The 17,382-nt window shown below is 38.2% G+C and overlaps 1 protein-coding gene across 1 annotated transcript in view; it reads right to left on the bottom strand.

Annotated features, from left to right (window-relative positions):
• Vps13B (vacuolar protein sorting 13B) overlaps positions 1-17,382 on the bottom strand; it is a 394,231-nt gene that overhangs the window by 309,070 nt on the left and 67,779 nt on the right. Inside the window, exons 9-10 of the mRNA XM_070098172.1 lie at positions 15,656-15,856; positions 14,235-14,415 (exon numbers count right to left, since the gene is read on the bottom strand). Of these exons, the coding sequence (XP_069954273.1) occupies positions 14,235-14,415; positions 15,656-15,856 (382 nt within the window). The remainder of the gene's footprint in view (positions 1-14,234; positions 14,416-15,655; positions 15,857-17,382) is intronic.

Genomic DNA, 17,382 nt, shown 5'->3' with positions numbered 1-17,382 from the left:
AACGAATTAAGTTTGTATCCCGAGGTACGACTGTATATCAAAAATTATTCCGTAAGAGGATTATTCTTATTTTTTTTTTTTTAAGAGTGGCCCTCTTCCACCGAGGCAAAAGGTAACTCAAAAAAGAGGAAGCATTTTCTTTTTTTTTTATTTATACAGGAGAAGAGGGGTTACTAACCCCTTGCTCCTAGCATTTTAGTTGTTTATGACACACATGGCTTATGGAGGAAGGATTCTTCTCCACTTCCCATGAGGATAAAGCTTATACAAAGCAAGAACAAATATTAAAATTGCTCCTGCTCAATTTTTAGCAGAAAATAAAAATTATATGAATTAAAAACTGTAGAGAGGAAACTATAAGCACATACAAATCAGTAATAACTAATACATAATCAACATAACTAACGTGATGAGGGTATCAAACAAGTTAGGTAAAGAAAAATTGGATATTACATTGGAAAGAGGGAGTATAGAAGAAATGAATGTGTTCGGATACAGTGGAACCTCCACTCACGAGTTTAATCCATTCCGTGACCTTGCTCACATCTAGATTTGCTCATTTACAGAGTCAATTTTCCTCATTTAAATTAATTGAAATGCAATTAATCCATTCCCAGCTCCCAGGAGGCAAGACAAGATATGTACTTCAATACTTTGCTAATATCATCTATATGGCTTATTTATCAATCACAATTCATCTAACATGACATAATAAACAATATAAATAACATAGAAACCTGATATATATCCTAGAATGAATAAAATATATCATTCTTGCAGTGGTATGGGTAGCGGCGGGGGGGACGAGAGTTTGTCTGGAGACCGGACAAAATACTTCTTGAATAATTTCGCTAATATCAACTCTACGGCTTATTTATCTATCACAGTTCATCTAATATGACATAATAAACAATATAAATAACATAGAAACCTGATACATACTCTAGAATGAATAAAATATGTAATTATGTAACAGGTGGAGGCGGCCACAACCGCTCCCACATTGTTGTGGTAACACACTAAAGGACCCCTGTCTGCAAATCAGTTTAACCCGTAAACGGGCCAAGCAGATCTACGTTCACATGTGTAGTGCTACAAAAGTAGATCTAAGTTTTTTTTTACATATTTTCAAATATAACAAAAAAAAAAAGTAGATCAAAGTTTTTTTACGCATTTTCAAATGTAGAAAAACAAAAAGAAATCTATTTTTTTTACGTATTTTCAAATGTTGAAAAAACGTATATACAGTGGACCCCCGCATACCGATTTTAATCCGTGCAAGAGGGGTCATTGTTATGCGAAATAATCGGTATGCGAATGAATTTTCCCCATAAGAAATAATGGAAATCAAATTAATCCGTGCAAGACACCCAAAAGTATGAAAAAAAAAATTTTTTTACCACATGAAATGTTAATTTTAATACACACAAACTGAAAAAGGCATGCACACTTACATGACACTTACTTTTATTGAAGATCTGGTGATGATTGATGGGATGGGAGGAGGGGAGAGAGAGTGTTAGTGTTTAGAAGGGGAATCCCCTTCCATTAAAACTTGAGGTGTCGAGTCCTTTTCTGGGGTTACTTCCCTTCTTCTTTTAATGCCACTAGGACCAGCTTCAGAGTCACTGGACTTCTTTCGCACAACATATCTGTCCATAGTGGCTTGTACCTCTCGTTCCTTTATGACTTCCCAAAAGTGTTTCACAACATTGTCAGTGTACAGGTTGCCAACACGGCTTGCAATAGCTGTGTGAGGGTGATTTTCATCAAAAAGGTTTGCACTTCAAGCCACTTTGCACACATTTCCTTAATCATTGTAGTAGGCAACTTCTTCAATTTCTCTCTCCCCTCCTCTGAACCAGTTTCCTCAGGTCTGGCCTCTTTCTGTTGAAGTTGATCTATCAGCTCATCAGTGGTTAGTTCTTCATTGCCCTCCTCCACCAACTCTTCCACATCCTCCCCACTAACCTCCAACCCCAAGGACTTTCCCAATGCCACAATGGATTCCTAAACTGGCATAATCCTCTCAGGGTTAGCCTCAAACCCTTCAAAATCCCTTTTGTCTACACATTCTGGCCACAGTTTCTTCCAAGCAGAGTTCAAGGTCTTCTTAGTCACTCCCTCCCAAGCCTTACCTATAAGGTTTACACAATTGAGGATATTAAAGTGCTCTCTCCAAAACTCTCTTAGAGTCAGTTGAGTTTCTGAGGTCACTACAAAGCACCTTTCAAACAGAGCTTTTGTGTACAGTTTTTTGAAGTTTGCAATAACCTGCTGGTCCATGGGCTGCAGGAGAGGAGTGGTATTAGGAGGCAAAAACTTGATGTTAATGAATTTCATGTCCCCATAAAGTCGCTCTGCCACGTCTGTAGGATGACCAGGGGCATTGTCTAACACCAGGAGGCACTTAAGTTCTAATTTCTTTTCAGTTAGGTAATCTTTCATATTGGGGGCAAATGCATGGTGTAACCAGTCATAGAAAAAGTCCCTAGTGACCCATGCCTTACTGTTTGCCCTCCACAGCACACACAAATTCTCCTTGAGGACATTCTTTTGCCTGAACGCTCTGGGAGTTTCAGAGTGATACACTAATAAAGGCTTAACTTTGCAATCACCAGTAGCATTGGAACACATCAACAAAGTAAGCCTGTCTTTCATAGGCTTATGTCCTGGGAGTGCCTTTTCCTCCTGAGTAATGTAGGTCCTGCTTGGCATTTTCTTCCAAAACAGGCCTGTTTCATCACAATTAAACACTTGTTCAGGTTTCAGTCCTTCAGTCTCTATGTACTCCTTGAATTCATGCACAGATTTTTCAGCCGCTTTGTGGTCCGAACTGGCAGCCTCACCATGCCTTATCACACTATGTATGCCACTACGCTTCTTAAATCTCTCAAACCAACCTTTGCTGGCCTTAAATTCACTCACATCATCACTAGTTGCAGGCATTTTTTTAATTAAATCCTCATGCAACTTCCTAGCCTTTTCGCTTATGATCGCTTGAGAGACGCTATCTCCTGCTAGCTGTTTTTCATTTATCCACACCAATAAGAGTCTCTCAACATCTTCCATCACTTGCGATCTTTGTTTCGAAAACACAGTTAAACCTTTGGCAAGAACAGCTTCCTTGATTGCCTTTCTGGTGCCCACAACAGTAGCGATGGTTGATTGGGGTTTCTTGTACAACCTGACCAGGTCGGCGATACGCACTCCACTTTCATACTTATCAATGATCTCTTTCTTCATCTCTATTGGAATTCTCACCCTTATTGCTGTAGGGTTGGCACTAGAAGCTTTCTTGGGGCCCATGGTCACTTATTTTCCAGAAAAAGCACCGAAAACACTGTAATAATACGAAATATTCCGATTGTATGCTTGGATGTTACCGCGGAGGCTGGCTGGTAAACAATGCCACCGGCGGCACATGTGAGGCTGGCTGAGGGCGCACATTGGACGCGTCTTGGACGAAAATCGGTGAGCAGGTTTTTAAGCGGTATGCGAGGCAAAATTTTTGCGATTAAAGCAAGCGGTATGCGGATTAATCGTTATGTGATGCCATCGGTATGCGGGGGTCCACTGTATACATTTGGACCGTTTATGGGTTAAGGCCCTAATAAGAAATCACCTGATCACCTAAAATTAACCAGACACACTGTACCTAATCACTACCAGTTTCACAAAAGCTGCTCATATTGTGCTGATCAATGCTCAACCACTTACTACTGCGAAATTAAGATGTCTACTTTTCCATTGTTTTAAATAGTAGTAGACTGTAATACAGTACATCATAATGTAAATTATACCATTGTAATACCAAATTTCATTGTTTTAAATAATACTAAACTGTAATACATTATATTGTAAATTGTTTTAAATTGTTACATTGTAATACTGTAATCTTTATTAACTAATTCAATAGTGTAATAAGTCTCTACAAGACTTATCAAAACCATGTAACATTACCCGATATAATATACAACTCTACTGTACACACTTAAACTCATCTAATGACCATATAAACTATATATCATTGCCTTACTAATCTTAAGTTAATTTTTAAGTTTGCCCGAAATGCTCTGCATACAAAGGGGCTTTTGGCATTTATACCCAACTATTATATTCCTTTGAAAACTATGTAATTTGTCAAAATGCACAACTTTATCTAGCGACGGCCTCCTGAAGTCGTCTATTATTGTAATTATTACTATACATGTATAGTACAATATTATTTCACATGTATTATTATGATACACATTATATTATTATTATTATTATTATTATTATTATTATTATTATTATTATTTTAACAAGTCGGCCGTCTCCCACCGAGGCAGGGTGACCCAAAAAGAAAGAAAATCCCCAAAAAGAAAATATTTTCATCATCATTCAACACTTTCACCTCACTCACATATAATCACTGTTTTTGCAGAGATGCTCAGAACACAACAGTTTAGAAGTATATACGTATAAAGATACACAACATATCCCTCCAAACTACTATTATTATTATTATTATTATTATTATTATTATTATTATTATTATTATTATAATACTGTACTATTATTATTATAATTCTTCTTTCTTCTTTCAACAAACCGGCCATATCCCACCGAGGCAGGGTGGCCCAAAAAGAAAAACAAAAGTTTCTCCTTTTACATTTAGTAATACATACAGGAGAAGGGGTTACTAGCCCCTTGCTCCCGGCATTTTAGTCGCCTCTTACAACACGCATGGCTTACGGAGGAAGAATTCTGTTCCACTTCCCCATGGAGATAAGAGGAAATAAACAAGAATAAGAACTAGAAAGAAAATAGCAGAAAACCCAGAGGGGTGTGTATATATATGTTTGTACATGTATATGTAGTGTGACCTAAGTGTAAGTAGAAGTAGAAAGACATACCTGAAATCATGCATGTTTCTTTCTTTCTTTCTTTCAACACACCGGCTATATCCCACCGAGGCGGGGTGGCCCAAAAGGAAAAACGAAAGTTTCTCCTTTCAAATTTTGTAATATATACAGAAGAAGGGGTTACTAGCCCCTTGCTCCCGGTATTTTAGTCGCCTCTTACAACACGCATGGCTTACGGAGGAAGAATTCTGTTCCACTTCCCCATGGAGATAAAAGGAAATAAACAAGAACAAGAATTTATTATTTATTATCACACTGGCCGGTTCCCACCAAGGCAGGGTGGCCCGAAAAAGAAAAACTTTCACCATCATTCACTCCATCACTGTCTTGCCAGAAGGGTGCTTTACACTACAGTTTTTAAACTGCAACATTAACACCCCTCCTTCAGAGTGCAGGCACTGTACTTCCCATCTCCAGGACTCAAGTCCGGCCTGCCGGTTTCCCTGAATCCCTTCATAAATGTTACTTTGCTCACACTCCAACAGCACGTCAATTATTAAAAACCATTTGTCTCCATTCACTCCTATCAAACACGCTCACGCATGCCTGCTGGAAGTCCAAGCCCCTCGCACACAAAACCTCCTTTACCCCCTCCCTCCAACCTTTCCTAGGCCGACCCCTACCCCGCCTTCCTTCCACTACAGACTGATACACTCTTGAAGTCATTCTGTTTCGCTCCATTCTCTCTACATGTCCGAACCACCTCAACAACCCTTCCTCAGCCCTCTGGACAACAGTTTTGGTAATCCCGCACCTCCTCCTAACTTCTAAACTACGAATTCTCTGCATTATATTCACACCACACATTGCCCTCAGACATGACATCTCCACTGCCTCCAGCCTTCTCCTCACTGCAACATTCATCACCCACGCTTCACACCCATATAAGGGCGTTGGTAAAACTATACTCTCATACATTACCCTCTTTGCCTCCAAGGACAAAGTTCTTTGTCTCCACAGACTCCTAAGTGCACCACTCACTCTTTTTCCCTCATCAAGAAGAAAACCCAGAGGGGTATGTATATATACGCTTGTACATGTATGTGAAGTGTGACCTAAGTGTAAGTAGAAGTAGCAAGACGTACCTGAAATCTTGCATGTTTATGAGACAGAAAAAAGAACACCAGCAATCCTACCATCATGTTAAACAATTACAGGCTTTCATTTTACACTCACTTGGCAGGACGATAGTACCTCCCAGGGCGGTTGCTGTCTACCAACCTACTACCTAGAATTATTATACTTATTATTATAATTATTATTATTCTTTCTTCTTTCAACACACCGGCCATATCCCACCGAGGTAGGGTGGCCCAAAAAGAAAAACGAAAGTTTCTCTTTTAAATTTAGTAATTTATACGGGAGAAGGGGTTACTAGCCCCTTGCTCCCGGCATTTTAGTCGCCTCTTACAACACGCATGGCTTACGGAGGAAGAATTCTGGTCCACTTCCCCATGGAGATAAGAGGAAATAAACAAGAACAAGAACTAGAAAGAAAATAGAAGAATACCCAGAGGGGTGTGTATATATATGCTTGTACATGTATGTGTAGTGTGACCTAAGTGCAAGTAGAAGTAGCAAGACATACCTGAAATCTTGCATGTTTATGAGACAGACAAAAGACACCAGCAATCCTACCATCATGTAAAACAATTACAGGTTTTCGTTGTACACTCACTTGGCAGGACGGTAGTACCTCCCTGGGCGGTTGCTGTTTACCAACCTACTACCTAGGAATTATTATTATTATTATTATTATTATTTCTTCTTTCAACACACCGGCCGTATCCCACCGAGGCGGGGTGGCCCAAAAGGAAAAACGAAAGTTTCTCCTTTTACATTTAGTAATATATACAGGAGAAGAGGTTACTAGCCCCTTGCTCCCGGCATTTTAGTTGCCTCTTACAACACGCATGGCTTACGGAGGAAGAATTCTGTTCCACTTCCCCATGGAGATAAGAGGAAATAAACAAGAATAAGAACTAGAAAGAAAATAGAAGAAAACCCAGAGGGGTGTGCATATATGTGCTTGTACATGTATGTGTAGTGTGACCTAAGTGTAAGTAGAAGTAGCAAGACGTACCTGAAATCTTGCATGTTCATGAGACAGAAAAAAGGACACCAGCAATCCTACCATCATGTAAAACAATTACAGGCTTTCGTTTTACACTCACTTGGCAGGACGGTAGTACCTCCCTGGGCGGTTGCTGTCTACCAACCTACTACCTATTATTATTATTATTATTATTATTATTATTATTATTATTATTATTATTATGTAAATAATTTGTAATTTTTATTCACAAAAAATAGAAGATTTACTGTTATGCAGACTACTGCTTTATTGTAATAATTGTATAAATAATGTCAACATATTCACGACTGCATACTGGAATGGACAGTGACATCATTTGTTTAGTCTTGAACATCACCAAAGAATCAAACATTTCTGCTACTTTGAGCTCAAATTCAAGGTACTTTTCATCGTGAAACCAATCGAAATCATATCTATTTCTGTATATATCTTCCATTCTATCAAATGAGACCAAAAAAACGAGAATACAGTCATAAAAAACATACGAAAATACCGCTAAGGGGCAGCTAATTGCTGAGAAGTGAACTCGATTATTTATGGTTCAATTTCTTTCATATTTGGTGTAAGTTAAGAGGCATCTTTCCATCATGCATTGCCCAAGTTTCAATAAGATAGTCCAACAAACAAATGAGATCTAATTCCCTAGATCAAGAGCAAGAGGCCCTCACCAGCGTCAAGGAACCTCCCTTGAGGTCCGCTTGCTTATGGGAATTTTGCTCGCGTGTGGAAGCAAAAAATCGACCAATCAACAGCTCGCATTTGGAAAAACTCGCATGTGGATGCGCTCGTAAGTGGAGGTTCCACTGTATTTGGAAGCTGACTTGTCAATGGATGGGTTTATGAAGGAAAAAAAGTGGGTGGTGCACTGAGGTATCTGAGGAGACAAAGAACGTTATCCCAGGAGGCAAAGAAGAGAATGTATGCGAGTATAGTGGTACCAACACTTTTACATGGGTGTGAAGCATGGGTTGTAAATGCTGCAACCAGGTGGAGACTGGAGGCAGTGGTGATGTCTTGTCTAAGGGCAATGTGTGGTGTAAATATTATGCAGAGAATTCATAGTGTAGAAATCAGGAGAAGGTGTAGAGTTACTAAAAGTTTTAGTCAGAGGGCTGAGGAGGGGTTGTTGAAGTGGTTTGGTTATTTAGAGAGGATAGAGCAAAACAGTATAACTGTAGTAGAGTGGAAGAGAGGTAAGAGTCATAAGATAAAGTTTATTTCTTTGTAAAGGTTACAATGTGTAATGTTATGGAGGGAGTAGTAGGTAAATTTGGGGTGCCAGGGGTAAATGTAAATGGGGAGCCTTTAATTGAGCTATGTGTAGAAAGAGATTTGGTAATAAGTAATACATATTTTATGAAAAAGAGGATAAATAAATATACAAGGTATGATGTAGCACATAATGCAAGTAGTTTATTAGATTATGTATTGGTGGATAAAAGGTTGACGGGTAGGCTCCAGGATGTACATGTTTATAGAGGGGCAACTGATATATCGGATCATTATTTAGTTGTAGCTACAGTTAGAGTAAGAGGTAGATGGGAAAAGGGGGAGGTGGCAACAACAAGTAAGAGGGAGGTGACAGTATATAAACTAAGGGAGGAGGAAGTTTGGGTGAGATATAAGCGACTATTGGCAGAAAGGTGGGCTAGTGCAAAGAGGAGTAGTGGGGGGGTTGAAGAGGGTTGGAATAGTTTAAAAATGCAGTATTAGAATGTGGGGCAGAAGTTTGTGGTTATAGGAAGGTGGGGGTAGGAGGAAAAAGGAGTGATTGGTGGAATGATGAAGTAAAGGGTGTAATAAAAGAGAAAAAGGTAGCTTATGAGAGGTTTTTACAAAGTAGAAGTGTTATATGAAGAGCAGAGTATATGGAGAGTAAAAGAAAGGTAAAGAGAGTGGTGAGAGAGTGCAAAAGGAGAGCAGATGATAGAATGGGAGAGGCACTGTCGAGAAATTTTAATGAAAATAAGAAAAAATTTTGGAGTGAGTTAAACAAGTTAAGAAAGCCTAGGGAAAGTATGGATTTGTCAGTTAAAAACAGAGTAGGGGAGTTAGTAGATGGGGAGATGGAGGTATTAGGTAGATGGCGAGAATATTTTGAGGAACTTTTAAATATTAAGGAAGAAAGAGAGGCAGTAATTTCATGCACTGGTCAGGGAGGTATACCATCTTTTAGGAGTGAAGAAGAGCAGAATATAAGTGTGGGGGAGGTACGTGAGGCATTACGTAAAATGAAAGGGGGTAAAGCAGCTGGAACTGATGGGATCATGATGGGATCATGTTACAAGCAGGGGGGGATATAGTGTTGGAGTGGTTGGTACTTTTGTTTAATAAATGTATGAAAGAGGGGAAGGTACCTAGGGATTGGCAGAGAGCATGTATAGTCCCTTTATATAAAGGGAAAGGGGACAAAAGACTGTAAAAAATTATAGAGGAATAAGTTTACTGAGTATACCAGGAAAAGTGTACAGTAGGGTTATAATTGAAAGAATTAGAGGTAAGACAGAATGTAGGATTGTGGATGAGCAAGGAGGTTTCAGAGTGGGTAGGGGATGTGTAGATCAAGTGTTTACATTGAAGCATATATGTGAACAGTATTTAGATAAAGGTAGGGAAGTTTTTATTGCATTTATGGATTTAGAAAAGGCATATGATAGAGTGGATAGAGGAGCAATGTGGCAGATGTTGCAAGTATATGGAATAGGTGGTAAGTTATTAAATGCTATAAAGAGTTTTTATAAGGATAGTGAGGTTCAGGTTAGGGAGTGTAGAAGAGAGGGAGACTACTTCCCGGTAAAAGTAGGTCTTAGACAGGGATGTGTAATGTCACCATGGTTGTTTAATATATTTACAGATGGGGTTGCAAAGGAAGTAAATGCTAGGGTGTTCAGGAGAGGGGTGGGATTAAATTTTGGGGAATCAAATTCAAAATGGGAATTGACACAGTTACTTTTTGCTGATGATACTGTGCTTATGGGAGATTCTAAAGAAAAATTGCAAAGGTTAGTGGATGAGTTTGGGAATGTGTGTAAAGGTAGAAAGTTGAAAGTGAACATAGAAAAGAGTAATGTGATGAGGGTATCAAATGATTTAGATAAAGAAAAATTGGATATCAAATTGGGGAGGAGGAGTATGGAAGAAGTGAATGTTTTCAGATACTTGGGAGTTGACGTGTCAGCGGATGGATTTATGAAGGATGAGGTTAATCATAGAATTGATGAGGGAAAAAAAGTGAGCGGTGCGTTGAGGTATATGTGGAGTCAAAAAACGTTATCTATGGAGGCAAAGAAGGGAATGTATGAAAGTATAGTAGTACCAACACTCTTATATGGGTGTGAAGCTTGGGTGGTAAATGCAGCAGTGAGGAGACAGTTGGAGGCAGTGGAGATGTCCTGTTTAAGGGCAATGTGTGGTGTAAATTATGCAGAAAATTCTGAGTGTGGAAATTAGGAAAAAGTGTGGAGTTAATAAAAGTATTAGTCAGAGGGCAGAAGAGGGGTTGTTGAGGTGGTTTGGTCATTTAGAGAGAATGGATCAAATTAGAATGACATGGAAAGCATATAAATCTATAGGGGAAGGAAGGCGGGGTAGGGGTCGTCCTCGAAAGGGTTGGAGAGAGGGGGTAAAGGAGGTTTTGTGGACAAGGGGCTTGGACTTCCAGCAAGCGTGCATGAGCGTGTTAGATAGGAGTGAACGGAGACGAATGGTACTTGGGACCTGACGATCTGTTGGAGTGTGAGCAGGGTAATATTTAGTGAAGGGATTCAGGGAAACTGGTTATTTTCATATAGTCGGACTTGAGTCCTGGAAATGGGAAGTACAATGCCTGCGCTTTAAAGGAGGGGTTTGGGATATTGGCAGTTTGGAGAGATATGTTGTGTATCTTTATATGTGTATGCTTCTAAACTGTTGTATTCTGAGCACCTCTGCAAAAACAGTGATAATGTGTGAGTGTGGTGAAAGTGTTGAATGAAGATGAAAGTATTTTCTTTTTGGGGATTTTCTTTCTTTTTTTTGGGTCACCCTGCCTCGGTGGGAGACGGCCGACTTGTTAAAAAAAAAAAAAAAAACAATGTGTAATCACAATTTTGATTTGTTAAGTACAAAGATAGCCACTATCATGCCAGGGCATTCTGGGCAGACTAATCCTAATACACAGTAACTAATTAAAACTAGTTACTATGTATTAGGATTAGTCTCCCCAAAATGCCCCAGCATGATAGTGGCTATCTTTGTACTTAGCAAATCAAAATTGTAGGAAAGCAAACAGGTTTTGTAAGAAAGGGGCTTAGACATACAGCAGGCATGTGTAAGTGTATTAGACAGGAGTAAATGGAGATGAATAGTCTATGGGACTTTACGAGCTCTTGGAGTATGAGCAGAGTAATAATGCGAAGGGATTCATGAGGAAGTCGGTTAGCCGGACTTGAATCCTGGAGGTGGGAAGTACAATGCCTGCACTTTAACCCTTTCGGTGTCAGTCCCATAAAATTACAGCTTCGAAGCCAGTGTCAGTCCAATAATACAAAGCCAAAACTCTAGCAGCTTCAAATCTTGCAGAATGCTGGTAGGCCTACATATGAGAGAATGGGTCTGCGTGGTCAGTGTGCACAGTATAAAAAAATCCTGCAGCAAGCAGTGCATAATGAAAAAAAAAACTGTGTTTATGTTTTTGGTTTAACCCTTTAAGAGTAGAGACCCCTGTTCACAAACTTGCTCCCAGGGTCAAAGAATTTAAAAAAAAAATATTTTTTCTCATGAAATGATAATCTTTTTTGAAAGTAATTAAACTAAAAGCACAAAATTTGATGGAAAACTTCCAGAATTACACTTGCGAAGTTAACGGTCTCGGCAATTGGCCCTATTTTGGGCCAATTCCATTGTTCCACTTTACCAAACTCTCAGCTGTTTAGCTAGAACTCCTTTTTTTCTATCGATTGAGTGAAAAAAGAAACTGCCCATTTATGATTTCAGCTACAAAATAAAGTGACCAGAAATTACTAATTTGGCAAATTCTACACAAAATTCAAGAAAGGCCAATTTCAAAATAGGGTCCAGAAGAAATAATGTAGACATTCCTGGCACTAAAATAACATTTTCTCTATTCATTAGTCATGTCTCCAGGACCCTCTTCTATTATGCTTGCTTTTCATTTTGAATTTTTATTCACACAAAAAATAGAAGATTTGCTGTTATTCAGAATACCGCAAAATGGTAATAATTGTATAAGTAATGTCAATGCACTCTTAAGTACATATTAGACTGGCTAGTTACGTGTATTGGATGCACGACTTCATTTGTTTCCTCTTGAACACTGGCAAAAATCGAACATTTCCACTACTTTGAGCTTAATTTCAAGCTACTTTTAGGCTGTAAATCATTCAAAATCATCTCTATTTCTGTAATATATCTTCCATTCTATCCAATGAGACACCAAGAAACCAAGAATACAACCATAAAAACCATGTGAAAATACACTGGAAAGCCACTGTTTTAAACCAAAAACATGGCAGCAGTTTTTTCCTCATTATCCAATGCATGCTGCAGGACTTTTTTTATACTGTGCACACTGACCACGCAGATCCAGTCTCTCATATATAGGTCTACCAGCTTTCTCCTGCTAAATTGGAAGCCACTAGAATTTTGGCGCAGTATTACGGGACCAACCCTGGCTTCAAAGCCGTAACATTATGGGACCAACCCTGAAAGGGTTAAAACTGCAACTTTGCAGTGTATTTTCAAATGGTATTTGTGGTTGTATTCTCGTTTTCTTGGTCTCTTTTGATAGAATGGAAAATATATTACAGAAATGGAGGTGATTTTAAATGGTTTACTGGCTAAAAGTAGCTTCAAATTGAGCTCAAATTAGCAGAAATGTTAGATTTTTGATGATGTTCAAGAGTAAATAAATCACATCACACATCCAATACACGTCAACTGGTGGGTTTAATATGCATTCACGAATGTGCTGATACTATTTATACAATTATTACAATTATGCAGTAGTCTGAAGAACAGTAAATCATCTATATTTTGTGTGAATAAAAATTAAAAATTAAGATCAAATGTAATGTAAGAGGGGCCTGAAGACATGACTAATGAACTGAGAAAATGTTATTTTAGTGCCAGGAATGTCTGCATTGTTTATTCTGGACCCTATTTTGAATTTTGTGTGAAATTTGCCAAATTAATGATTTGCAATCACTTTTTTGTGAAGTTGAAATAGGTAAATGGATGGTTTCTTGCACTCAATTGATAGAATAAAAGGAGTTCTAGCAAAATAGCTATGAGTTTGGTTGAGTGGAACAAAGGAATTGGCCCAAAATAGGACTCAAAGTGGGTGAAATCACCCATGCATAAATATTGCCGAGATTGCTTACTTTGCGAGAGCGTAATTCACTAAGTTTCCATCAAATTTTGAACTTTTGGTTTCATTACCTTCAGAAAAAGATTCTCTATCATTTCATAAGAATTTTTTTTTTTTTAATTCTTCAACACCATTAGCATGCTTGCGAGCAGCAGAAGTTTCCACACTGAAAAGGTTAAAGGATGAGTTTGGAATATTGGCTGTTTGGAGTGACATCTGCACTGTTGTATCTGAGCACCTCTGCAAAGACAGCAATTATGTGTGAATGATAGTGAAAGTGTTTCTTTCTCTTTTTGGGTCACCTGCCTCGGTGGGAGACAACCAGAGTGTTTAATAAAAAACTACATTACTTTAACCATAGCATCGGTGGGATAAGACCGGTTAGTTAAAAGAAGACTTTAATCATACAGTACTTATAATTGCAACACTATAGCTATGTGCATAATGTTTAATTACCATAAGTACAGCCACTCATTTAACAATGGAGTTTCGTTCCTAAGACCACGTCGGTAAACGAATTTATCACTAAGTGGGAAGCATACTATAATGGCAGTGGGTTTGTTACAATCATCTTTGATGTTGCTTTAATGTCACCTTTGCACCATTTATAACATTTCTGGTATCTTTTTTTAAACGTTTTTACAGTAATATGCTGTATATTGTAATAAACAGAACAGAGGAAATCAGCTCTAACATACAATATTTAGGTACACATACTGGTCAGAGAGCCTGTCGTAAGTCTGAGTCTTTGGTAAATGAGTACGTCACTAAGTGAGGAGAGGCTGTACTACAATATAATTACCATAACCACTACACAAGAATTAGGTACATAATAATTCACTGTAAAACATTAATCACGAACCTGTAGTCTCCTTAATATGTTTATCCCAGGAATATGAGTACTCCCAAAGCTCTTGAGCTTCCATCAGAACTTGAGGATCGAATAATGACCGAGAAAGATATTCTTGGCCCTCCTGTCCAATGCTAAGGAACGATTCAATTTTTACTGGAATAGTTTGATCTTGGCCAGCAGAAACATTACCCTAGGAACAAGAATTTTTTTGTTAGCCTGAGAGCACATCTACAAAAACAAGTACCATCCAACTTACGACCGAATTCAGTTCCGACCAACTGGTTTAAGTTGAAATGGACGTAAGTCGAACCTTACTACTGAATATTAGCATCACATTTTTGTAATGACTTTATTTTATTGTTTTTTTTGGTATTCCATTTTTTACTTTACTTTTTATGCTGTTAGTACTGTATTTTATACTGTAAGGCTTAGGATAAACACTGTGTGTAACACAAACAGTTGTTTATTTCCCAGGAATTTGGCATACAAAACACAGTCATAAGTCGAATGGTCGTATGTCGAGCAGGTCGTAAGTCGGATGGTAGGTGTATAGTACATTATATTTCGTAGTCTCACATCCTGTACAAGAATTACAAATACAGTGGATCCCCGGTTAACGATATTTTTTCAATCCAGAAGTATGTTCAGGTGCCAGTACTGACCGAATTTGTTCCCATAAGGAATATTATGAAGTAGATTAGTCCATTTCAGACCCCCAAACATACACGTACAAACGCACTTACATAAATACACTGCAACTTCTTGGGATCTTAATACTTGGGAATTCTTCGCTTGCCTAATTCTTGGGCACGACCTACTTCAACATTGAACAAATGTTACACGACCTATGACTGCTTCACCTCTCCTGCCAACGGTTTATAAGCTCCTTCTCAGCACGTATGCCGTATTCTATTCAAGATTGATGGACTGACCACATCGACTCAAGGTTGAGGGACTGATTACCTCATTCTCCTCCTGTTCTTCAAGATTCTCCTTTGTATGGACTGATGAAGCCACTGTGTGGCGAAACGTTTCCTCAATAAAGATACCCAAGAGTTGCACATGTGTCTAATTTATCATAAATACACTTATATAATTGGTCGCATTCAGAAGTGATCGTTATGCGGGGGTCCACTGTATTAACTTTTTTAAAGAAATAATTACCAGTCCTCTCTTAAAACGTGACATGTAATAGGGTCACCATAAATGCCAGAGAGCATTCCCTCATCTCTCCTGTTTGTTAATACTGTATCTACTTAACAAATGTTCATGCATCTTTCACCTGGCTTTTCATTAAGTTTTAAAGCAAGAGAAATAACATCTTGAAAACATGAAACACGTTTAAAGTGAAGATATTGGAGAATATTATCCTTATATCATACACAGTTCACAGCTTCATTAATGAAGTTTAAATGAGTGGCATAACTCACATCTTGTATATCTTGAATGCCACACATACAGTGGCCTACTGGATCAACAGTGAGTGTTGATATGCCAAGTTGTACATTCACTGCTTCTAAACCCCGAACAACAACAGTAGCAAAGCTTCCTTGGTGCTCAACTCGCATGAATGGTGTAAATCGCATCTTCGTTGGTCCAAAATATCCGCTATCTTGAACCGATTCTGTTAACTAAAAATGATGCAGAGCTTAAATTATTCACATACAATGAAATATATTTTAAATATGTAACTTGTTTTTATAAACTACAAATACCTAAGTATTAAAAGATATATTGCATAATAATAATTAGATTAAAATATTCCTACTGAAATACAAGTATACAGTGAAGACTCCATGTCAGCAAGGGCTATTTTCCTGGAGACTCCACAATTACAGAAAAATGAAGAGAAGAACTCTTGAACACTGACCCAGGATGTGGAGTGCAGGATTATGTAGTAGTGAATGTATCAGCAATAACTATCAATGAAAATAAATGGTATAAAATACTGACATAATGGAAACATAAACACATATGCAGTTTAATGTGATCCTTTATTGACATTTTGCCCACACAGTGGGCTTTTTCAAGCCACAAACAGATCTACCTGGGGTGGAAGGTACGGGAGTATTTATAGTTGGGTTCAGAATGTTGAGGTCAGGTGGAGAATGCTGCATCTGATGATCTACCCGCCCGGTAGATCATCAGATGCACCATTCTCCACCTGACCTCAACATTCTGAACCCAACTCTAAATACTCCTGTACCTTCCACCCCAGGTAGATCTGTTTGTGACTTGAAAAAGCCCACTGTGTGGGCAAAATGTTGTCAATAAAGGATCACATTAAACTGCACATGAGTTTGTTTCCAATAACTATCAGTGCTGAGTGCCAGTAAACATCATAACCCTCTTAAGTATATATCATAATAAATATAACTGAACTGGAGATGGAATATGATAGTAGACACTCATGATGTAGCTGAGGGTAGTGGTGATACCACTACCCACCTTAAGCCAGATCTCGGTAACAAAAATTTGGTGTAGTCAGTGTTGCCAGTAAGTTATCATAAGGATGGTTGCACATATCATTAAGTTACTTCCCTTTCTTATTTTTCAATCTTTACAAAAGAAAGTAGGTGTTTCAGCCACACTGAACACTTGTTGATGTATGTAGTCACTATCTCTGATTATTGGCAGTAGTAAAAAGGCATCAGTAGTAAAAAGGCATCATGTTTTGGCATTTACAATATACTGCTGACATCTTACAGCCGACAAGCACCTATCTTTGTGTAAATGTTGTCTCACAGTATTGTTTTATCTGACTTCTTCCTTTTCCCCCCATCTTTCCCATGTAATTTGTCACTAATAATGGAACCCAGTAGGATTACACAGGAAACTGGAAATCAGAAATCAGTGAAGTAAGATTTTGTGATGATATTTAAGATAAAAGTGTGGGAAGAAATGTCAGCCTAACCACCACATTGCCTCTGACAAAACAATGTTTCTCTCCCTCACTGCCTCCCAACCTCACAGCTTCTCTTATTTGTACTGTCAGTTGCCTTAAGTAGCAACCAAATTTAGAGTAGCATTTAGACCTGTTTAATAATTTTTTTTTTTTTTTAAATTTGGCGACCCTTTGAACAAGTCTGGGAGAGCGCCTGTGAACCCTGAAAGGGTTAAAGAACTTATTAATGATTTAAGAGGTAAGTTTCAATTT

Source organism: Cherax quadricarinatus, chromosome 4, assembly GCF_038502225.1.
Source record: "Cherax quadricarinatus isolate ZL_2023a chromosome 4, ASM3850222v1, whole genome shotgun sequence".
NCBI classification, from domain to species: domain Eukaryota; kingdom Metazoa; phylum Arthropoda; class Malacostraca; order Decapoda; family Parastacidae; genus Cherax; species Cherax quadricarinatus.
This window is presented reverse-complemented; position numbering and strand designations above follow the sequence as displayed.